Source organism: Eurytemora carolleeae, unplaced genomic scaffold (genome assembly GCF_000591075.1).
Source record: "Eurytemora carolleeae unplaced genomic scaffold, Eaff_2.0 scaffold838, whole genome shotgun sequence".
In the NCBI taxonomy this organism is placed as follows: Eukaryota; Metazoa; Arthropoda; class Copepoda; order Calanoida; family Temoridae; genus Eurytemora; species Eurytemora carolleeae.
In genome coordinates this window covers 81,799-106,786 of record NW_019396742.1, presented here as the reverse complement: position 1 = coordinate 106,786, position 24,988 = coordinate 81,799, and the positions used below count along the sequence as shown (strand labels likewise).

At 32.0% G+C, this 24,988-nt stretch overlaps 2 protein-coding genes across 3 annotated transcripts; both read right to left on the bottom strand.

Moving 5' to 3' along the window:
• Positions 1-418: 418 nt before the first annotated feature.
• LOC111708075 (uncharacterized) lies at positions 419-10,040 on the bottom strand. 2 transcript variants are annotated; one of them, XM_023481333.1, is made up of 7 exons: positions 9,944-10,040; positions 5,070-5,136; positions 4,656-4,802; positions 4,189-4,277; positions 2,352-2,699; positions 1,698-1,756; positions 419-553 (listed from the first exon to the last, which is right to left on the bottom strand). In XM_023481333.1, exons 1-7 carry the CDS (start codon positions 9,983-9,985, stop codon positions 454-456), a joined length of 852 nt encoding a protein of 283 aa, XP_023337101.1. In that variant the 5' UTR covers positions 9,986-10,040; the 3' UTR covers positions 419-453. The 2 variants fall into 2 exon arrangements, with proteins under 2 accessions (XP_023337101.1, XP_023337102.1); XM_023481334.1 differs by lacking the exon at positions 419-553 and adding an exon at positions 573-1,467.
• Positions 10,041-15,719: 5,679 nt separating this feature from the next.
• Positions 15,720-24,810, bottom strand: LOC111708084 (major facilitator superfamily domain-containing protein 6). Its single transcript, XM_023481345.1, has 14 exons — positions 24,679-24,810; positions 23,335-23,453; positions 22,890-23,057; positions 22,438-22,496; positions 21,499-21,622; positions 21,025-21,058; positions 20,849-20,907; positions 20,387-20,506; positions 20,098-20,244; positions 19,363-19,514; positions 18,383-18,491; positions 17,689-17,825; positions 16,020-16,107; positions 15,720-15,832 (listed from the first exon to the last, which is right to left on the bottom strand). Exons 3-14 carry the CDS (start codon positions 22,995-22,997, stop codon positions 15,743-15,745), a joined length of 1,227 nt encoding a protein of 408 aa, XP_023337113.1. The 5' UTR covers positions 22,998-23,057; positions 23,335-23,453; positions 24,679-24,810; the 3' UTR covers positions 15,720-15,742.
• Positions 24,811-24,988: the final 178 nt, after the last annotated feature.

Below are 24,988 nucleotides of genomic sequence, written 5' to 3'. Positions count from 1 at the left end.
ATTTAAGGTATTTTGGCTTTAATTAGCATGAAGCTCACAGAAATTAAATAATAAATCTTAAAATTTTTTTTTTCTTTTTTAATTGAAATAATCGTTATCAGCTCGTTAATGACTGGCACCATTGATTGGATCAACTTAAAAGTGAAACCTCCAGTCAAAACTGAATTGCTAGTTTACATACAGTAAAGCCCTTAATAACGAAAACATCGAAAGAATTCATCAAATGTCGTATTCTTCACTTTCTGATAATGGAATGTTGCAGATATTTTAATTAAACAATTATATGGAACTCTTTAAAACTGTTCCCGCATATTCATGGTTATTTATTCAATTTCGCAAATACTGAAAGACAACATTTGATAAATTCTTCCGATGTATTCGTTATTAAGGGTTTCACTGTAAAAAAGTGAAAACTATATTTTTACAACTCTGATACAACTATATTTATATAACTTATATATGGGTAACAATCATTGATCCATTAATAGACCCATCCTCAGCTACTTTTTCATTTTCTACTTTCAGACGGGTTCTACGCAGCTGGATGTATACACTAAACATGAAAATAAAATTTTACATTTTTATAACATGAAAATAAAGAGATAGACAGAGTATCGTCATGATCCGAATCGGTACAAGGATTTACCGATCTAGTGCAATGGAACACATTTACTCATACCAGCGTGTCTTATGAGTTAGGTACTCTCCCAAAGGCTTTCTTCCAAACAGCAACTTCCCAAGGGTATTTTCCTATGTGGCAACTTCCCAAATGTGCAATTTCCCAAGCGGCAACTTCCCAAGTCTGTCCTAGCTGCAGCACTTTGATTCCAAGCTTTTTCTAGCCGCAGTGGTCGGCCCCATAGCTTATGCTAGCCGCAGCGTTCGGCCATTTTTCAGCGTGCGCCGCCTCAGAAGGCCTAACCTAACCTTTGGGAAGTTGCCGCTTGAGATGATATACATTTGGAAAGTTTCTACTTGACAAATTGTCACTTGGGAAGTCACCCTTGGGAAAATGCCTTTGGGAAAGTACCTAACACCTCTTATGAACCCAGTGTTTCTTTGACCCAGTGTTTATATGGGACCAAGTATGCAACAAACTCAGGCTGTGCGGGAAAATATATGTGTATTCTTTCCTGAAGGATTATCTAATTTAGATTTTTTGTCTGAAATTATAAAATACTGATTGACTTTTTGAGGAAAGAAAAAAAATGACAAAAATCACTGTTTTTTTGGCTATCGATCCATTACATGGATTACAAGTAAGTCAAGTGCAAGGCGTTGCCCGTGGAATTTTCAGACCGCATTTAAAAGCAAAATCTGAATTTTTAAGAATCTTTTTTAGCCAGTGTTACCTCAAATAGGTTTCCTGAAATAATGTCAGCCAATTTGGACCAAACTGTTTGGCCAGTTTTAGCTTACATAGAGGGTTACCCACAAAGGATGAGACTGTAAAGACGACCCAAAACTCTAAAATATGACAATTTGAATTATGATTTTTGGTTTCTGCATTTATTTGAGTATTTTGATGTTTTACTAAATTATTAAGCACAGAAATGAACCAGTTTTGGCCTAAAAGGAGCCCTGAAAGCTAATGAACGAACTAAACAAATTTCGTACAATCCGAATCGTTTCTGAAGTCTCATCCTTTGTGGGGAACCTTTTATATATATATAAATATATATTTATTTATAGATTACCTTATTCCACCAATGCATAAACACAAAATGGAGGCTAACCCAAGAATAATCGCCAAGATCTTAAAACAAATATTATGGTTTAACAATATTCTTTCTAACATTTTGTTTAACTATAGTGGCGACCGTTTATATTGACACAAATTCCCTTTTTTTTTAATTAAGTAACCGTTCGTTAATATTCTTATTTTATTAACAGGATTAGAAATAGAAATACCCAATATTTATTTCTGCCTTCACCATTAACAGTTGGTATATTTGTTTCCGAGAGTTGTACTCTTTTCTTTTGGGATTTAATTTTCATAAAATACAGAAGTCCACATTATTAAAAACCATTATTGTACATTATAAAAATCATTTTTTATTTCTTTTATCTGTGAGGAGTCTTGTGAGGACAGAAAAATTTGGTTGAGCCACTTTGATCGGTTGTGCCATTTGGCTTTATATATAAAGAAACCAGCAATATAAGCAAATGAACAACGCACCAAACAAACCAAATGCATGTGATTGAATATTAAGATGATGTTAGTCAAATTAAATTTCACTAGATGGTGATCATTCATTTGTCGTACTGTCCCATTTTGCTTGCACATAGGTGCTTAAAATTGAGCCCAGCACTCAAAATGAACCGGAGTTTACTGTAAGTAAAGCTTTTACCTTAGTGCTCCTTAGCTTTGTTAGGGGACTAGTTTCTTCCTGTGTACTGTTTAACCCTGGGGATGAAATAAACCTGGTTAAGTTTTGTATTTCAGCACGAAGAACGCTTACACCATCAGTTTCATGATGAACACCAACCATCACTGAAGTTACATTGGTCACAATGGAGTTTGTAGAATCATCATTGGTATCCTTAACTTGTTTTAAATAATCAATATTTTTGGCTTCTTTAGCATTTAGTGGAAGTGAATCTGCATGATTCAGTACATTTTCAGGTGGTTGATTAAGCACAATAATACCATTATGTACACTAACAGTAACATCTTCTGTAGCTAAGACTACATTTACCTGAAATATAAATAGTCAAATTCTGGTTTTAAAGAGGTTGTTCATATGTTTGGATGATGTTTAGAATAATCAATTATTGAACAAATGATTCTAGTTACACACAGAAAGCGTTCATATATATTTAAAGCTAATTACTTCGCAATGATCTGATTGAAGTTTATATCCGATAGACTTTAGTGAAAACTGAAGAATAGGAAGACGACATTAAAGTAATATTGAAATGTTAATTTGATGTTGTTAAAAAGCGAAAATCTCTGCTAGCAGGTTATTTAATCACTTTTTAAGTGAAATGAGTCTATTTATACTTGCATTGGACTTTTAAAGTCATAACTTGAGTTGACTTCCTGTTCCAGAATTTTCTGGTTATTGCACTGTATTTTAGGTAATGTAACTCTGTACTTTAAGAAGCTCTATGGAGATTGGAGATCATCATCAAGGTCCGAAAGCAGAGCTTATTAAACCTACTTTGTAGTTCGCCATTGGTTCATCAAAATGAAATTTGAATTTACTGACATCAGACAAAAACTACAAAGTTGTAAATCATAAAATATCTAACTTAACCCTATTTAGACTGACTTCTGATTTACTAACTGCCTGCCAGGGAGGGGGGGGATGTCAAATTGACCCCCCCCGTTTATTTCTTATTGTGATACAAATCTATAACATTTGATACATTTTTAGTAAGCCCTTGCACTCTACTTCAATAATCTGCAAAAAAATGGCAAATTATCAAGCAAAAAATGTGCACAAAAACAAATTGCTCAAATTAAAAAAAAAATTATACATTTTTGAAAAGCCCTTGACCCAGCGAATTCAAATCTGCAAAAACATTTGAAAAATTTTTAAAACCTAAATGTGTTTTCAAGAAAACTGAAAATGTGTAAATTCCCTGTAAAAGCGTCTGTGCAAAATTTCTTTGCAAAAATTGTGCAATCTGCATGCTTTTGTTATAGACTTTTCAAAGAGCTATAAAATGTAGAAATCCAATAACTGGAAGTAGGTCTTAACCTAAATTTAGTCTGGTATAGGTAAAATAAGGCATTTAGGCAGTATGCCTGAGACAGGCAATAGGTATAAAAGCCCAGCTTTTAGCCTTAAGTGAGGGGCATATGTTAGTTAGAAAAGCCAGAAAATTTGAGCTTCCTAGCTAAAATACTTTTTGAGTTGACCACCCCCAGGCCAAGTAGGGTTAAAACTAGGATAATTACTCAAAATATTTGCCATGGATGGTGGGGAGAAAACTAAGTGATTGTTTGATATACACCAACATCAGCTTACAAAATGTTCTAAAACTTTAGAAGAGACAAAAAAATATTAAATATAACACAAATCAGAACTAATCATGATAAAACAAGGGGTAGTTTGCAGTTTTTTATTCACAGATATCTGTTAAACATGATCCCGGTCGAGAATAATAAAAATCCTCATATTTCTCAGTGGCATAATCCTAATTATCAAAAGATCTAAACAAATACAAAGAAATCTGAACCTGTGATTGCAAACAGAAAACTTGTAAAAATGGCACCCTCAGCTCCATACAAGGAATCCTTGCCTCATCTGTTCCACAAAAGCATGCTCCTACAAATCAATTGACCTTTTTTTATCGCACTGTATTTTATATGCTTTGTTGAAGGGATTGTTCAACATTCATAAAAATGAACTTTCAAGGTGTCTCCACTAAACATGGCTGTTGAAAGGCAGCTTAATTTAGTCTTGAATCTTTGATAGCTATCTGTTGTTGTGATACCCCCCCTTGAACGCCTAAAAGCATAGAGAATAGAATATATACATATTATATTCTCTATATGCCTAAAAGGCATTGCTACCTTCAACTTCAAGTAAGCATGATTTGAAAGACACCATGCCAACATTTTGGAATCGTAATACGACCATCACTGAAATTTATGTTTTTTTTAAAAAACTTCTTAAGTTTATGTGTTTAAAATCTATAGTTACCCTCAGCTTCTGAATACCAATGCATTGCTAAAGATGCACAGTGATGTAAACAGCTGATTCCTGCTTCTGCTCCAGTGTATATTTCCATGTGGACAGTTGTACCTCCAGCATTTTCATCCGTTCTAGGGGGCATTTCATGGGAAACCTCTAAACAATTGGGATTATTTGGAAATTTTTTGAGTATCAATAACTAGTTAATAAGTAGTTAGAAATTGATACATCAAAAATTCCCAAAGGTTAACAGACAAATGAACAAAAGTAAAATACCTTTATTAACCAAAAGAATTGAGTTTTAGCCACAAGCTCAAAATTTCTAATTTATTTATCTTTGCCTCCTGAGTGTAAAGACCTTTGATATTTTAAACTCAAATTATTTGATCTAAAATTATTTAAGAACAATTATGCTTGAAATACCTGACATGTCCAAAGATGCAGTTTGGGAAGAAAATTTAACACAGCCACAGCTCTTTTCCGCTAGAACCTATTACATGTTAATTATGCTTAGCTTTTTAAACCCAGGGGAAAACATCAAAAAAATTTTTATGTACAATATCGATAATAAATTGAATATATAGTTGTAAAAACATTGGTGGGTGTAAAAAATAATTTGTTAGGTTGGCTGGTTGGTCAATTGGTTGGTTGGTTTGTGGACGGTTGGTCGATAGGTTCTTTGATCAATAAGTTCTTTAATCAATCATTGGTCGGGGTCCTCAATGTATTAATTTAGTTGAATATTTAAAATAAAGTTTCTCATGACGGAGTCATTAGGGTTTGAGGGTTTGATGGAATAGTAAAAAAAATTTGTAAATACTTTTGAAAATATTTCGCACACCCTGTTACAACAAAAAAAAAATTGCATTTTTTGCATGGAATATATTTTAAATTTAGATTTCAGTGTTATTTGGTCCTAAGGTTTCCAGCGGGATGGAAAAATCCTTACGCGCAAAACTGAAGCCAAGATTTATAAATAGATTTTTTGGTGAAATTTTCATGCAGTGTCATTTTTTTCCGAGGAATTTTTAAGAGCGGATTTTTTTACTTTTACACAAATCTGTGGAATTCCACTTAAAAGTTTCCAGTGGATACCTTATTTGACCCTCTGTTTGAAGTTAATATAATTAGAATAAAATGCATTGTTATTTTTTTTGTGGAATTTTGATTCTCTTGTTATATCATATAGGATAAAATCAATTATTTACAATTTACAAATATATTAGAATTTTAATTTTGTAATTATTTTATTGATTGATTGACAGGAATGGGAAAGGAGCGGATAGGGGTATATGTTATGGTACAATTATAAATTAACATTACTATTTAAGAGAAAAATATAATAATTGCATTACATTGATTTGTCATGAGTAAGTTGTCATTAAATAATGATAGAATTCTTGATAGTTGGCATGTAAAGTGAAGATTTAATTTGAAATAATTTAAGACTTGAGGTTGGATAAATAGATAAAATTAATAAGAATTAAAATTGTATTATTGGATAAATAAATTGTATTATTGGATAAATAAATAAAATTATTAAGAATATAGTTGAAATTCTTGTATTGTTTAATAAATGAACAAAATTAATAAAAATAGAATTTAAATTGACGTATTGAGTGACATTACATTTTGTCATTGGTAATTAAGAATGACAATTTCCAGTCTACTTGGTTTTACAATGAAAAGGTTGACCGATATTATTTGAGAATTAGTCAGCTAATATATACTAGAGGTTTAAATGTTATCATGGATCATTCTGAGTGAAGTCTTGAGGACAAATTCCAGCAGGTTCTGAGGCTACTGCAATATCTTTTCTCTTTTTATCCTCTAATTAAGTAAAATGAAATAGAAATTATTGATTTCAAATAAAGTAAAGTGGTGTTAAAAAAATTGCAATAAGTTTAAGAATTAAAATTCTTGAAATTGTAATTTTTTAGATTTTAAATCTTGGGATTAAACTTGATTTTAGTAAATTGTAAGGAATTAGAAGAAATGTTATTTTCCTTGGAAAATAAAAAAAATGTAAAATATGTATTATTGGAAACCCTTTAACCAGAATTCAGGTGAGCTCTATTACTCGTTGTCTTAAGCTGGTCCAGCCTGAATTCCTGCTTCCGGATCCTCCTGATTCTTTTGATTCTGCTGCTCCTGATTCTTCTTATTCTACCAATTCTCCTGCTCCTGATTCTCCCAATTCTCCTGGTTATCCTGATTCTCCTACTTCTGATTCCCCTGCCCTGATTTTCTTGATTCTCCTGCACCTGATTTTCCTGCTCATGATTCTCCCAATTCTCCTCCTCCTGACCCTCTTGATTCTCCTGCTTCTATTTCTTATGCTCCTGATTCTCCTGCTCCTGGTTCCTCTGATTCTCCTGCTCCTGATATGGTTGGATGATTGGGTTCGGTCAAAGGATCTGGTTTGGTTGTAGAATCTGAATGTGATGTAGGATCATCAAGTTGAAGGTCAGTAGGGGATCTTGGACAACTAATGATCTGATGAAGACAGTGTTGATGGAGGTAGAGGTGAGGTGGTCCATCCAGTTGATGGTGTTGGAAAGGGATGGGGCTGTATACCAGATAATTATGGGTCAAGTTGCTTTGTAAAGGGCCACTCCCTCACTCCTGTATGCCGAGTCCATTAGGGCCTGATCCAATCAGGGTTCAGTCATGTGTTTGATGTCTATTATTGAATGACCTCCACTTTGGGGGGGGGGGGGGGGGGGAAGGAGAACCCTGAGCCATTTTTGAGGTCTTTTTCTATGGCCGAAAGTTTAAGAATTTTCCCATGTAACTTCAACTTGATCTCAGTAGTGAGGATGATCTTACCATCACCTGTGCAGGTTATGACTTTCACCCTGAAAGAGGTCCCTTGGGTGAACATGGAGGTAGGGAGGGATTGGAGGGCAGATGGCAACCGGTATCATACTGAATCCCCAGAGAGAAGTCTTCCATGGGAACATTTTCCACCAATGAAAAAGATCTGTCAGAGCTCACTTAGGACACAGAGGCGGTGGGGGTGTGGTTACTCTGCATGCTTGCATCCCAAAGGGCACATTTTGGAGGACCAACTGTAAAGGAATAATTTGCATTTGAAGGCTGGGTCATGAGTGTGGGTGCAAGTAGGGCAGACATGGTTTTCAGAGATGAGTTTGAGAATTTCCGGGGAACTTAGTTTGGTGACTCTGCAGCTGTGGTTGAGGGGGTAGTGATTAGACTGGAACCCTTTGATGGTGCACAGTGTACATGGCTGCTGGGGAGGTACATTGGGAGACCTAAAGGGATGACAAGTAACTTTGGTATTGTTGCTGGGAGGTCCATACCAAACTGGTTTGACCCTTATACTTCCAGGGGCGTAGTCTGTGTAGTAAAAAGCTTGTTTGTATCTATAGTTCTTCTCCCACGGACCCACATCTTCACAAACTGAGTGATAAACGCAAATGTTGCTGGAGGTTGTACACCCGATTACAAAACTTAATGTACTGTTTGTTGAAATCCGATTTGACTTCCATGGGGATGCATCTCATGACATTCTGGATTAGGTGTTGGGTGAGGGCTGCGTTGTGGAGGTCCTCAACATTGTGGAACTGCTGGATGATTTCAAGGTTGGCTTGAATGTTTTAATCTTGGGGATAGGTCTCCAGCAACTTCTTGAACTGATTCATAATGCCAAAGATGTCGATGCTCCTGAATTCTTCAATTAACTTGATTTTGAAGTTGTTCCGTCAGTGATGTTGTAGGATGGAGGACAGCCAGGAGTAGCATGGTATAGTTTAAAACATTTGTAAATACTTCTGAAAATATAAACCCAGGGATAAATTTGAACAGAGAGTTGTCATTGAGGGTGAGCTGCATGAGCTTCAAAGATTTATCGCATCTGGTCAGGGTGAATCCATGTGTAGGATGGAGGACAGCCAGGAGTAGAAATCATATGACTGGCCACTCCACTGGCAGTTATTTTTTGCTATACCTGTAATAAAGTACAGGTATAGTAAAAAATAAAAATGACAATGTATTAATTTAGTTGAATATTTAAAATATATCTTACTAGTTTTTACTGGTTTTAGGTGAAGGAGTGAAAGGACTGATTAGGGTTTGAGGATGGTATAAAATAGTTTTAAACATTTTTAATTACTTCTAAAATTATAAACCCGGTTTTTTAAGTGAAATTAACTATTGATTGAAAAGATATTTATGGATTTGATCTTTCATTTGGCAAAATGTTTCTCAATTTGTTGTTTCTTTGTTGGAGAAGATAGACAAATTTGAACGGAGACTTACGCACTTTGGTTTTGGTAAAGACGACAAACGGGGGGGGGGGGTTTAAGTTGTATATATGGTCAACAATAGTGCTTTTTCAATTAGAGGAAATATGAATACATTTTTTAAAAACCCTTGTACGCTACATACGTTTCAAATATTATCAAATATATTTCAAATTGCATGGCTTGTTTACAAATAGACTTGCGGATTTATGCTACAATGGTCGGCGAATATTTCAAAAAAATAAAGACAACTTTTGATTTCAAATTTGATTAATATTTAGTTGTTGAACAGCATGGATGCACATAAACATAGAAGTCACAAGAAGCTGTCAATTAAATTTGATTACTTGTAAACTTTTGATTCGATAAAAGCTTGTAAACAATCAAGCTTTAAATAATAAGATCGTCTTCATTGTATTGATTTCTATCACTATAAAATATCTCAATGAATTAAATGATCACAGTTCCACATGTTAAAGATGGAAAAAGAACAATTATATCTTCTTTTTTATTAATTAGGTTAATAGTTATAATGAAGACCATACTTTGTAAGGATGTAAGGCAAGGAAAGTTATTTCAGAAGTGTACACATCTTTAGTACTGCAGTTTACTGTCTCTGGGCGGTAATGTAAACACAAGACGGATGTCACAGCCTGACATGGGATCCATCTTTCACATAAAAAATCCATGAAATATTCTGGTCATAGGAAACTATTATGTGAATTATCAAAATTATCAAAATTTAATGCTTTTAACCTCCTCGGATACTAAACGAACACTGTTGCATCTATTATTGTTTACTAATTCCGCCCAGAGAGAACTGGTTTCAATATGTACACAGAGTATACACAACCGCAATTGACTTTCCTTGCCTTACATTCTTGATACTTTGTATCGGACAAACCTCAGTTTAATTTGCAATTACAAATTCAGCAGATCTACAATCAAATTAAGGTAAAATTACAAATATTCTATAATTTAGATATAATCTAAAATTGTGAAAATAGATTTAAAACCAATATTTTTTGTCACCTGTTCAATCAAAACTATGATACCAAGAGTAAAATAATGCATTTTCTTTCATTATGTATCTGAAAAACTTAAACCTCAAATTAATGTTTTCCTTTAAAAGTAATTTCTAAAGTAATATGTAGGGTAAAATCAGGACCATAATTTAATTTTGGGTGTTTTAACTTATAATTTAAGATAATACTAATAAGTATTGAATTCATTTATCCTCATTATTATTATTATCTTTATCTATTTACAAAAAGTTGTAATCTCTGTTTGCCTGTCTGTTCTTTTGTCCAATCATAACTAGGAACCCCTGGCCCGATTTGCCTCAAATTTTATATAGGAAACTCGGGAGAACCACGGGTATGTTCTTAGCTTGGTTTAGAGATTTTAAGTTGTGTTGGTCGACTTTTATCAGAAAAAATGGCTAAACTAATAGTTTACGACAAAGCACGGGTAAACGGTGGGAATAACCATGACTACCCTGGGCAACGCTGGGTTCCCAAGCTAGTTTTGGATACAATTGATGTTATTATAAACATGTTAATAATTTTTATTATTAGTTTTGCTATTATTATTACTATCATTATCATATTTTTGAATATTATTAGCATTATCTTCTACGCTTTAATATTAATATCATTATTATCATTATTAACAATATTACCAATATTTTCATATCTTGCAAATCGGCTTGTGAATTGATATTTGACGGTGCCGTGACAAACTCCTGAAAGACAAACTCCTGAAAGACAAACTCCGGAAAGACAAACTCCGGAAAGACAAACTCCGGAAAGACAAACTCCTGAAAGACAAACTCCGGAGTTTGTCTTTCAGGAGTTTGTCTTTCAGGAGTTTGTCACGGCGCCATATTTGACTGAGTTATATTTTATTTACATTTTCTTCATTTTATAAAAAGATAAAACGTGAATTTCCTTTGTAATATCTAGATTTTCTCAACATAATTTACACAAACTAACCTTTTTACGAATACATAATACATAACATAAAATGAAGTTTTGGTCTTGACCAGACACTGAGCTTAAACAATTCAGCTCAATTTTTTGTATACAAATTGAAAATTGTCTATTTAGACTGAAAAGTATGCAGGATTTTCTAAGATAAATTTGAAAATTTAAAAAGATAAACGCAAAGCGTTCTTGCAAGCCGGCTCTACTAAACTGATCATCAGCAAAGCAATGACAGGCAAAAAGAGGCCAGGCAAGGAGTTGAAATATTTATAAATGATTTTAGTGTTTTTTTAAAAACTGATTTATCGTTCAATAAATCACAAATAATGTGCAATATGAATAGGGTTTAGTTTGCAGCTTTATATACAAATAACAAATATTTTTTTGCTAAAATATTGATTCGTTTTCTCTAAAAACAAACAATTTAGTCTTAAAGTTTAAATTTAATATATTCGGTTTTTTTGCTAATAAAGAATTATAAATAAAGGTTTAATCCACATAAAATACCGTCTTCAATTGACTTCCATGTTTTTGTGTATCAAAAAATAATGTACAATACAAGGGTTTAGCTTTGTGTTCAACAATCACTTTTTTAATACTAAGTTCTTCATTGAAAGCTACCAAACTATATACACTACATTAAACTGTATAAACTATATAAATTATAGCAACTATATACACTATAGTTAATTATTTAACCTACAGTAAACTATATAAACTTCAGTAAACTATATAACTATAGTTAATTATTTAACCTACATAAACTACATTAAACTATATAAACTACAGTAAACTATATAACCTACATTAAACTATATAAACTACATTAAACTATATAAACTACAGTAAGCTATATAATCTACAGTAAACTATATAAACTATATTAACTATATAAACTACAGTAAACTATATAAACTATATTAATTATATAAACTACAGTAAACTATATAAACTACATTAAACTATATAAACTACAGTAAACTATATAACCTACAATAAACTATATAAACTACATTAAACTATATAAACTACATTAAACTATATAAACTACTATACAGTACACTATATAAACTACATTAAACTATATAAACTACAGTAAACTGAACTGAATGTAAGTTCATCTATTAACACCGGAAACTCTAACCTGCAGTTTTTAGAATTCAATCTGTATTCAAATATAAAATCAACATATAATAGCATAAATTTATATATATATTTATATAGCTTTATATTATAGGTTTGTCTCTCTGGGATCTGTATCCCATGAAGATCAAAAACGAATTAACAAATTGGGTCCAATTTATTTTTTGGCTGTTTCACATAACCACAGGGTATGTTCATGGAGACTTAAATATGAAAAAAATTCTTGGAAAAATAGTCGATTTAACACTAGTTTTTAACATTCAATCTATATTCAAATATATATAATCAGAGCTGAAAACTTTTGAATGGGATATCCTTAATTCCGATCGGATAATTAATCTGGAGATTAAAAATGAGAGGAGAACAAGCAATATTTAATCTCGAGATTAAGAAAAAGAGTGGATTAAGCAGTAATCCCAATATCCACCATTCTAAAGTTTTCAGCTCAGATGAGATCAAAGCATATAACAGCATAAGTCGATACTAGATATAGGGCTGGAAACAGGAAAAATGCATTTTTTTAAGGACTTCAGTCGTGGTTTTAATAGGTATGTTTTTAAACATAAATCTGAATTAATGTGAGCGTGATTGTGACAATCAGAAATTCGGACTTCGTCGATTTTCTGTTTAAAAAATTGAAAAATTTTGACGATTTACCTCCTCGACTCTGCAGCATAAATCTACAATATGCTTAAGCAGAAAAGCTGCTCTTAAGAATAATAAGTTGTCAGCTAGAAAAAAGGATATATCATTCATCTTTGAATAGACAAATGTTTAAATATATCGTTGTGAAATGTACAAGCCACTTCAAACTAATGCTATTTGCCTTAATTCAAATCCTTCATGTTTTGAATAATATTTTATCCTGTTAAAGAGCTACTGAGAAGAACAAACGTGTTTCTAAATTTGTGTAAACAAATAAATTTGCTTCTCTTATATTTATCCGTAAAATCAAAACTAGAGGAGCATCGATATCACACATGGTTTCATCGCTATTATCGCATAAATTTGACATTCTTCTTATGTGTTTAGTGGGGTATGATGCAATATAATAAAAGTCACATAAAATTGTGTCAACAGCACCTTACAATTGCGGTTTAACTGGATTTTGAAAATGTCTATTTAATATAAAGACTGAGAATAAATGTGTAATTATGAAAATCTGAGTTTGCGGCAAAAAATCATTTCCTTCATACTTTTTCTTTTTTCTTCAACAAATTTGTTTTTAGAAAAATAATCTGTGTTTTTGTATCAATGCTTATCACTAGTTGTTGTAAAAGCACAGGTGTTTATCATAAAAAAAGAGTGTTAAAATTTGTTGAATAAACGGCAGGAAACATTAAAATAAACCCTTTCATAAAACTACAGAAACTCCGATGACAAATGATTTTAAATGTTGTTAAAAAATATATCGTTTTTTCAAATCATATAGAAAATACGCCATCAATTCATTACAGTGCAGGTTTTTTTTATTTGTATAGATAAAAAGGGTGTCTTACTAACATGACAATAATAGGCATAGAGTGTATCTTTTAAAGGGACTGTAAGCGTCATTTCTAGGGTGTTTCCCAAAGGTACTTTCCCAAAGGTATTTTCCCAGGGGCGACCTCCCAAGTGACAGTATCCCAAGTGGCAAGTTCCCAAATTGGCGATTAACCAAGCGGCAACTTTCAAAAGGTTAGGCTGGACCTTCTGAGGCGCCGCAGGCTGCAATGGGGCCGAGCGCTGCGGCTAGGATGGGCTAGGGGGCCGAGCGCTGCCACTTGGGAAAATGCCCTTGAGAAAAGGCCTTTGGGAATTTACCTAACATCATTTCTAGTGCTCCTCCATACACTTCCCTCACTACCACCGGCTTTTTAAAATCTAAATATCAACATTTATTCAAAAAAAAAAATTTTCTTTTTCCATCTACCCCCGCTTCCACCTAGTTCTTAAAATCTTATTTATTCAAGAAATATTTTTTCAATTTTCAACTAAATGTTATCTGCAAAAACATTTTTAAACTTTTTAAAACCTCAATGTGAATTCAAGAAAAATTGAAAATGTGTGCCAATTCCCTGTACAGACGTCTGTGCAAAAATCTGTTCAAAATTTCTTTGCAAAAATTGTTCAATTTGTTTTTTTTCCAGAGAGCTATACAATGTTGAAATTCAATAGATTTAGTTTGGTATAGTTAAATTAAGGCATTTAGGCAATATGTCTGAGGACTCAGGCAATAAGTGTAAAAGCCCAGTGATGAGCATGTGTTAGAAAGAAAAGTCAGAAATTTTGAGCTTTCAATTTTATATAAATCTAGCAGGGAACCCGGCTTTGTCTTAATTTGGTTAAACTAATCTTTTTCTATAAACCAACCGAGTATACAACCAAACTAAGAACATTTCCTTGGTGCCCCCATTAAAATTCAAAGCAAAGAGAGATTTTTACTTTCATGTATATATATGTATATGACTTCACCATGCAGTTAATTACAATAAAGAAATTGAGTTTTTGCCACAAACTCTGATTTTCTAATCCCTATATCTTTGAACCCAATGTAGTATACCTTAGATATTTCAAGCTTTGAATTCTGTTGGATCAAATAATCTAATTGTTTGAAATGTCAATGTTTACACCATCAGGTTGCAAAGATATTGGGATAAGAAAGTTTGAGCTTGTGGAAGAGACTCAATTCCTTTCTGTCTCTCTCAAATAATCTATCTGACCAATGTCTGAAAAGCTAGTTTAAACCCTTGGTGAACAAAATTAGGTTTACTCGGAGTTATTCCATTCAGGGTGTCCCACGAAACATGACAGCTGACTAATAGATTAGAATGTTTTCTTCTATAATTTGTTAATAGGTTTGTTACCAAAGAGAATAATAAAAATATTATATGTGAGTCATATTATAGTAAAATTGATTTCAAAAGTAAAATATATTTTAGCAAAAGATTTTTTTAACAAAATGAACTACAAAAAGCCTTTAATATCTAATAGAGTATATGGAAGAAGACAAATTCAAAACTATTCACCAACGTACTATCATGTTTAATATGGGACACCCTGTATAATCAGGGTTCAATGATAACATCGGACGACTTATGAATCTAGAATTTGAAAAAGTTTATTATATATGATAGATTTGAAGTTTGATAAATGATTAATCAAAACTTGGGTTATCTAAAAAAACAGCAATGTTAAAACACGTTGATATAAAACTTTTCACAGAAAAAATTTAAATAGTAAAAAATACAAAATGGGAAATAATATACATAGTGTGGGAAAATTGCTCCGACAATACACTTAACCCTATCCCTGCTGGGGTACTTGAAAACCAGGGGGGGGGGGTCAATTTGACCCCCCCCTCTAAATCCCATGTTTGATGTCCAAATATGACAAATGATACATCATTTGAAAGCTCTTGTGCTATACTTTTAGAATCTTCAAAAAAATTTGCAAATTTGCAAAAATTGAATTTTTTATCGCAAAATCCAGTTATATAGTAAAAATGTTTGCAAAAAAAAATTTGTCCAAAAAATGAAAAATTATACATTTTTGAAAACCCCTTGACCATGCCATTTTTTTCTTATCTAATTATTCTTTTTTCGTTCCTTTAACAAAACGTGTCGCAGGAGGACGAGAACTTTTTAAAGAAAAACATGTTTAAGATTAAAAACATATATTTTTAATCAATACAAGAAAAAAAAAATATAAAAAATATATATTTCTATGATTCGATAAAAATTGATTCTTTTCTTTTTTCTTTCTCCAGAAGAGGAATTGCTTTTGCCAAATCTGCGGCTTTGTCCATTTCCACCTAAGATCAATTATTTTAATAAAAGCCTTAAATGTAAAATAGAAACAAGGTCGGGGTTCACTAGAAGATTCATCTGTTCAAAAACTTTTGTAAAAATGTACATAAAAAAATTATTTTTAATCCATATAACTCTTCTAAATAAAACTAAGGAAGTCGGAAAAAAACACGATTAAAAATGGATTTTGACCTTAACTCGAGCATCTATCTTTCTTCCAATGAGTCCATGAAAGATTGCATAAGCAGTTCCAAATCCAAATGCTACAATTCCAAAAATCCTGAATAAATAAATAATGAACAGTCCTAATTATAAAGACCCGGAATTAATTTACAATTAATCAGACGACTTTACAATCTAATTTTACAATTATTATTGATGAAACGATAATCGCAAACTATTTCCAAAATGTGGTCTGCCTTTTTTTGAGTATTTAAAATTGCTAGAGATATATCACTGCGAGGCAAGATGTGCTCGCTTTCACGCAAACATTGAGGAGTATTTTGCCAATTACACCTTTATATATGTCCAGGGCTACAAAACAGTATAAATGAGTTTTTTTATGTAAAACCAAAGGCCAATGCCTTTACTTTTGAATGCTTATTAAAGCGGTATACAGCGTTAATCTTGGCATAACCTAAACATTTTAATTATAATTTATGTAAAGTCATCTGATTGAATGATTTCAAATAAAAGTTTTTGGAAAATGATTTTTACCCAATATTTTTACATATATTTCATATTTTCTTAACGAACACGGACTTAAATTATTAATATTCAAATGAGTTTAACCCAACGAGGTTATAGTATATAGAATGATGATGTGCTAATCCTTTACTAATTGTTCAGGCCGTGTACTCCAGTTTCAAAGGTCAGTCTGTATGTTACAGTACTTGGGGGTATTTGTCACGTATGTTCATGATTGGTCTTCTATTTATAAAAGTGGAATGTCAATCGAAGAACGGTAACCTGATTAACATTAATTCTAATTCATTTTTCTTGACAGTAATTTTTCAGACCATAGGACAATTACAGGGTGATCCAAATAGTAGAATACAGCTTTAACACTAAAATGCAAGCAAAATACTGAACTGGAAGGAAGGGAGGGGACAGAAAGTGATACGGGTAAAAAAATTCTTCCCCCTTGGAAATTTTGAAGGGAATTTGGTCCCTTTTGTGTCAAAATCATGACCAGCTGGGGGGTGGACGGGAGATTATGTAATACCAAGATTTAAATTTTTATAAAAATATTCATTTTGAGTAATCAAGTGGCAAGCAAAACTTTGAATCATTTCTTAAAATCTAAATTAAATGGCTACAAGTTGCCTGCTCTATCTACTTTCGCAACTCATTTTCGAGGGGAGAAGGACAGGACTCAGTTTTCCAGGGAAGGGTAATTCCCCTTAATTTTCTGGGGGGTTGGTGTCCCCCTTTCCCCCCTCACATTAAGCCGACTCTGACAATATTTCATTTTCACTAAAGGTTCTGTGAAAACTATGTAAAATTTAAGATACAAAACCTCCCCAACTTATACTTCAAAAGCGTACTGCATATTTGATGTTTGTACTGTATGAATAGCCCATAATCTCTAAATATCCTATATCAGTAAACTGTCTTAATTATACACTCAGGCTAATACACACAGCCAGGTAGCTAAGTTCCAGCCCCCCCCCCTGGTTCAACCAAGTGCTTTAAAAATCAATTATAAAGTCATGCACATGGTATGAGCACTCTGCACAATTGCTATGTCTCATCTTCAAATTGGACAATTTAAGATTGTAACTTTATGATAAAAGTCGTCTTTGTATTCCAGATTTTCCTTGTTCTCATTGTGTACATTCATACATACTACATAGATTACCTGAAAGCTAGTGCAGTACTCTTGAGCTGATCCTTGAGAATACCTCCAAAAAGTCCTCCTATACCCTTCCCAAACCCAAAATGTGCTCCACCAGACAATCCTGTCATAGTAGCCAGGGTTCCAGGAGGAGCATAAACCTTAATGTGTTGAATTCTTAATCGTTTCAGATCGCTTTTTCAAAACTTTTAACAAAACTTGAAAAATTCTAAACTGTTCAGGTTTTATAAACTTTGCAATTGGGCATCCTAAAATATGGAAAAATCTTGAAACGGATTCCAAAAGAATCGTTTTAAAACGTTAGTTTTTGGATCGTTTAACTCTAAGAAGGTAGAAAACTAGCTTACCTTGATATATTTAGCTTGAATGACTCTAAGAAAGTAGAAAACTAGTTTACCTTGACATATTTAGCTTGACTGACTCTAAGAAGGCAGAAAACTAATTTATCTTGATATATTTAGCTTGACTAACTCTAAGAAGGTAGAAAACTAGCTTACCTTGATATATTTAGCTTGACTAACTCTAAGAAAGTAGAAAACTAGCTTACCTTGATATATTTAGCTTGACTAACTCTAAGAAGGTAGAAAACTAGCTTACCTTGATATATTTAGCTTGACTAACTCTAAGAAAGTAGAAAACTAGCTTACCTTGATATATTTAGCTTGACTAACTCTAAGAAGGTAGAACACTAGCTTACCTTGATATATTTAGCTTGACTAACTCTAAGAAGGTAGAGGGTGAAAACTTCTAATGTTTCAAATGGAAAAGCGTACCAAGCACAGGTTATATAGGAATAACCAACATACCTGAATTATATATTTTTAAATTAAGACATAAGTGTTAAAGGGACTGTAAGCGATATTTTAAGTGACCTTTCATGCAAAGATGGCAATGTACGATTCACCACGGTAACCTTTATCTGATAAATAATGTGGAAGATATTGCTGTTTTTCAGGTTTTTAGGTGTTAAGTTGTGTAGGCACTTTTGTAGAGAAATCAGAACTGAAAATAATCAATTTTCAAAATCATAAATATTCATATTTAATTCATGCTTTATCAAATAAAGCTTTTATGGGTACCATTGTGAATCGGACATTGCCATCTTTAAAAAGAGGGTCACTTATAATTGAGCTTACTCCCTTTAAGAGTAAAATGTTCATAATTTATAAAGTGATTATTTGATTGATTGATGAAAATTAAAAACTTGTATTTATTTTACAACAAAGATGAAGTAACATTATTTATTCAAAGAAAAGAAGACAGAATTCAGAAATTCAAGAAATATAAATTAGAAATCAGGAACCTAAAGAAATCACAACTTTTTGCTGAATTCTATATTAGAAGTATTTGAAGGAGGTAATTATATTTATTTCAATTTAAAATTGATACTTTCTATATATCTCTAATATCTAAGCAATTACTTTAGTACAGTGTTTCCGAAAAAGTTTCAAATTAAGTTGATAGATAACTGAAAAATTGTCTTTGATCCTTGATAGCAATATCTAATGAAATAGATTTCCATAATGCGATGATGTTATGGTCACCCTACGAAAAGCTTACAAGTCCTGCAACTTTTTTTATGCACGATTTTTCCTGAAATAGCTTTAAAACTCAAAAAGATTTTTTAGTTGTCTTTAAAGTTTAATGTTTATTGGGACACCCTGTACCTTGACTTACCTAACTCCATACATGAGCAATGCCACAATGATAATATTAACCATTCCACATTTGTCCACAATAAAATGGGAATAGTAAAGGAATGGTATAGATACAAGGGCTCCAGCAGTTATTGTTAATCCAAGCAGATAAATCGGAGCATTCAAATCTTCCTGAAAATTACAGTGAAATAGATAAACGACTTTCAGAATCATATAAAGTCCAATAAGCACGAGACACATCAAGTCTGGTAAAACAATTTGCTTCGTTGTAACATTAATTATTCTCATGTATTGATATAATGTCGGTTTCCTTTTCCATATTTTTCTGGTTCTCACTGTACAAGAAATCAAAGCAGGGTATTACAATATGTGCTTCACGTTTAAACTTTTTCGAATATGTAGCCAATTTTTTGCCTTTGGTTAAATAATTTAAGTAATTCATTTTTAAAATTGGAAACAATGGAATTTTCGTTGTCTTAATTTCTTATAAGTATAGATACGTTGTGTAGGATTTTATAATTACCCACAAAGGAAGATATTTCAGAATACTTAATTCGATCTTGAAACGTCATATTTAAAGAGTATTGGAACTTCTTTACAATCTTATCCTTTCTTGGTAACCCTGTAGTCAGGGGTAACAATTACATATTACACACCCCATGAGCAGCATTTCTCAAACACAGACACAGACGACTATTTTCTTACAGTTTTCTGGATCAACCTGTGTGTTAAGATTTCAAACATTTAAAAATACCTTTAAATATACGAAAAGGAATGTTTCTACAAATCCGTACATGGTTCCACAGGCCAATATCATAAATAGGAATATTACACAGCAAGGGTTGGCGAATATTAACTTTACTCCTTTCATGGTGTCAGAGTCCTTAGGCAGTCCAATATCCTGCAAACATTTTAAACTATTATTTAATTATTATTTAACTAGCGAAATTGCCCGTGATATTAAATAAAACATTTAAAAAATCTAAGGTTCAATCTTGGACTACGATTTGACAAAGAGTTATATATATAAGAAAGGATCTAACCTTGCCTATAAAGCATGTACATATAATGGTTCCAACTAGTAAGATATCACAAATCACAAATGGTGCAATGTAGTTTGTTGATCCTGTTAACTCAGTGATTTTGTCCATCAGAATACCAACCTTCATATTACCATTTTTAGTATTATTTTTTGTTTTGTTTTTATTTTGTTAACCTTCATATTATCACTTTTAGTATGATTTTTATCATTATTATTTTTTTATTCTTTTATTTGTTAACCTTCATATTATCACTTATATTATTATTTGTATCATTATTATTTTTTTTTTAATGTTTTTATCAAGATTAAAATTATAATCAATATTTTTTATATATTATTATCAAATTTTGTAGATCACTCTTATTTTCATTATTGTTATTATTATTATTGATCATTTCATCATAATGTTATTTTTAATACAGAATTGTTATTTAAATGTTTACTTTTACAAACTAAAGCTTACCAAAGGTGATATTATCGCTTGTGCCAGGGTCTTGTACATGATTTGTCTACCATAGGCACCTACAATAAATAATAAGCATTGAAACCAAGTATCAATACGACTATTTGGCCTAAAGTTTTCGTTGGATTTTGAATAATTTACTCCTTTCAAAATATTTTTATTTTTTATTTAAAAACCTGTTTTTCCGGCGTCTTCTTCTACCCTACACATCTACAAGTAATTTTTACAGTGAAAGTAGAAGTAAGAAGATGTGAACTAAGGCGAGCAGAACTAAGGAGAGAAGAACTAAGGAGTGTAAAACTTCGGAAGGTAGAAATAAGGAGAGTAGAACAAAGGAGAGAATAACTAAGGAGTGTAAAACTAGGAGGGTATAACTAAGGAGAGTGTAGAACTAAGGAGTGTAGAACTAAGGAGTATAATACAAAGAAGGAGTAAATTTTTACATTTTACCGACATTTTTTAGGGACTTTTTAAAAAACTCCCTTGCAGTGGTATTTTTTTTCTTGAATGAGCTGGCCTTAAAAAATTGGACTATGAATATGCAGTGCCACCCATTACCTTTACTCTTAGGCCTTTTCACAGGCTATACATAGATTCAGGACTTTATAAGATTAATCAAAACGTATGCAATAGGGCTAACCTCTGCTTACCTGAATAGTTTGAGCATCTAGCATGATAAAACAGCTTGCAAGACACATAGTGGCCAACATTCTTAGTAGGAAATATATAGCATTGGTTGTCATTCGACCCTCACCCTCGACTATTTCACAGTAACTAAGAAATAAAGAATGTCTTGTTTTTTATTAAAATACGCTCTTTTAGAACAGTAATAGAGTAATGCAAGAATATTTTGAAATTCTACATTTTATTGCTTGCTTACAAATGAGCTGCAAAAGTCACAAAGTCGTGCCGGTAATTTCATAACTTTCCTTGAGACAGATGGTATAGTACACAAGATTAGTGATGTGCAATGAGTTTTTTCTTTTGGATTCTGTTTTGAGGGCTTGTTGAAATGTTCCACAAAATTTAAGAAATTTTACAAAGTTGAAAAATGTTATCAGAAACCCTTGATTTTCTTACACTATGCAACAAGTTGACCAGAGTTAAAATAGCAAGACACAGACCACAAAAAATCCCAAACGATCCTAAATGAATCAAAAAACGAACATGCTAAAACAATCGTGTGCAAGATTAGTTTTTTCTTCTTTTTTATTGAAAAATTGCAAAGTTTAATCTAGCAAACTTTAATAGAATACAATTGTGAAATGTTGAAGGTTTTATTTAACGTTCTTAAAATCGATAGATAGAAAAATTGGTTTTCCCTGAAGTTTATTTTGAATTGTATTATACTTTAAACGGATAAAGTTTAATTGATCAAATAAACTCCAAAAGAAAGTTTTGTGAAAAAATAATTTAAGAAATGAGACAACAAAATAACGAATAAAATAATAAAATAAACTATAACTTTGGATCACAGCTAGTGACATTAAACTCGACTACAATTGACTTTAAAAAGTATTTGATCCTAGACAAAAATAAGGCTTTAATTGTTACCAAAAAAAATATTAGAAATGTCTGTTAAAAACTACCTTACAATATTTGTTTCAGCAATACAATCGATCGCACAGTTTTCAGGAAGATTAAAAAACTAATAAATAAAGGTTTCAACAAAAATAATTATATATATGCTATTTTTCCATTAAATTTCCCATTTACTGATTGATTCTTTACATAACGAGATCGTAAACATAATTCAAGTGCTTCTCGTTTTATGGAGTGGCATATACGATTTACAACAGTACCCCTAAGAGATTTTACTGATTAAGAGATCATGCTTATGCTTTTCAAAATTGATTATTTTTAATTCAAAAGTGGTTTTTCTAAAAAAAGGGACTCACTGTTTTGAACTGTTAAAACTACATTCGCGCACAGTTCCTTTCAGCAACAACAGCAAAAGAAAATACATATGTTTTTTTCCTTATAAATTATGTAAAAATGTGCTAATAAAAACAAATTTGAATAATGTCAAACTGAAACCTTCCTGAGATTGAAGACCAAATTGGCACGGATCCATTTTAAATCCAAGAGTAAAGTTTGCTTCATTTCTCTGGGTATGAAGAATAGTAGGGATGAAGGAGGTTAGTAACATTGATCCTGGTTTATCCAGAGGCTCTGTACAGTACGGAGATAATAGAGAACACACATCAACCTAGTAAATGTTCATGAACATGTACAAGCTTAACCATCATATGTCAAAGATGACCTAAGATTTTGCTTAGTCTCTACCATTAATTTATATCCTGCAAACCGCAATTTTTCTAATCATCGCAACCCTATGATAATTCAAACTGTAAAATTCTGAAGGATCTAATGGACAGAGTTTTAAAAATCTAAAGTTTAAACCATCAGGTTTTATAGATATTGGGATCAGAAAATTATGATTTGAGCCGATTTCTGATGTCTTCTTTATTCATTTACAAATTTACCTTTGTACATGTAGAGGTGCAATTTGTTAGGCTAAGCTGAGTTTTAGTTTTATTCCTAAGACTTGGAATTATATCAGTTGACTGACAGTCAGTCCATTTCAGTTGTAGTTCTGACCCCTCTATAACAAAATTTAGATTTTTTCTTTAAAAGTGTTAAACACTGAATTTTTCTTCAAAATCTTGTAGATTAAGAGAGAGCTCTATTTGCTAGAGCAATGCCAGAAACTCTTAATCAAAGCTTTGCTTTAAAATAACGAAATTAGAGAAAAAACACCTACAGAGGGATAAAAAAATTCTGTGGAACAGCTTTAAAACATCACTGCGCAATCTTTTATTGTCTCTTGTTCATTCTAAAACCTTTACTTTAGTCTATCAGTTAAAGCACAACCGATGTACATTTGAATATTCCTACAATGAGAACCAGAAAACAGAAAGACAACATCACAGTGAATTCCATGTCGTTAAAAAGCAAAAAAATTAATTAGTAACTTATTAAATCACTTTTTCAGTTACATATAAGGGTCTGCTTGAGTCTAAAATGTCGTTATCTATGCCAGAGTTTTCTGGTTATCCTGCTACATATAAGGGTGTGCTTGAGTCTAAAATGTCGTTATCTATGCCAGAGTTTTCTGGTTATCCTGCTACATATAAGGGTCTGAATGAGTCTAAAATGTCGTTATCAATGCCAGAGTTTTCTGGTTATCCTGCTACATGTAAGGGTCTGCTTGAGTCTAAAATGTCGTTATCTATGCTAGAGTTTTATGGTTATCCTGCTACATATAAGGGTCTGCTTGAGTCTAAAATGTCGTTATCTAGAGTTTTCTGGTTATCCTGCTACATGAATGAATGTTATGAAACAAAAGATTAAGTTTAATTTATATTCAATTTTCTTAACATTTGAGACTGAAATGTTAGTGAAGTTCAGTTTATTGTATGCCACTACCAAAGTTTAAATTGAATTTTTTTGGTTGTTAAACGGAAATGGACAATAATAATAAAAAAGTAGGCTTAATGTAGTCAAACGAACAAATTTTTTGTGATACAAAAATATTGGCAATACAAACATATTTTTTATCACAGAAAAAAAATCGTTTTATTTGATATGGCACAGTAAAAAAAACACCGTTAAAAATTAAATTAAAACTCTTTTTCAAATTAAGTACCGTCTGCAAAGCATTTATGTATATAACTCATATGATAGGTTGTGCCGGGTCGATCCTTTCTCCATTATATGCTACACTCCTTGAGTCTGCTTCAGACTGATTCTATTTGAATTTACATTTTCTAAAGCGGTAGAGGAACCTGTGGGTCTCAGTGTATTAAAGTTCTTGTTTTGTTAGTTTCCTATATGTACTGTTGTATCAGGATACTGAATAATATTATAATTGAACGGAACAAACAGAAGAAGAGAATGGAAAATCCCACAACCGACAATACACAACTGAAGCACTCTAGAACAAATAGAATTAACAAAAAGGCCTTATTGTTCAAAGCTGCAAAAACTTTAGAATGGGATATCCTTAATCCCGATACGTAAATTAATCTGGAGATTAATAACAAGGGGAGAACAATCATTATTTAATCTGGATATTAAGAAAAAGAGGAGATCAAGCATTAATCTCGATATTCCCCATTCTAAAGTTTTCAGCTCAGA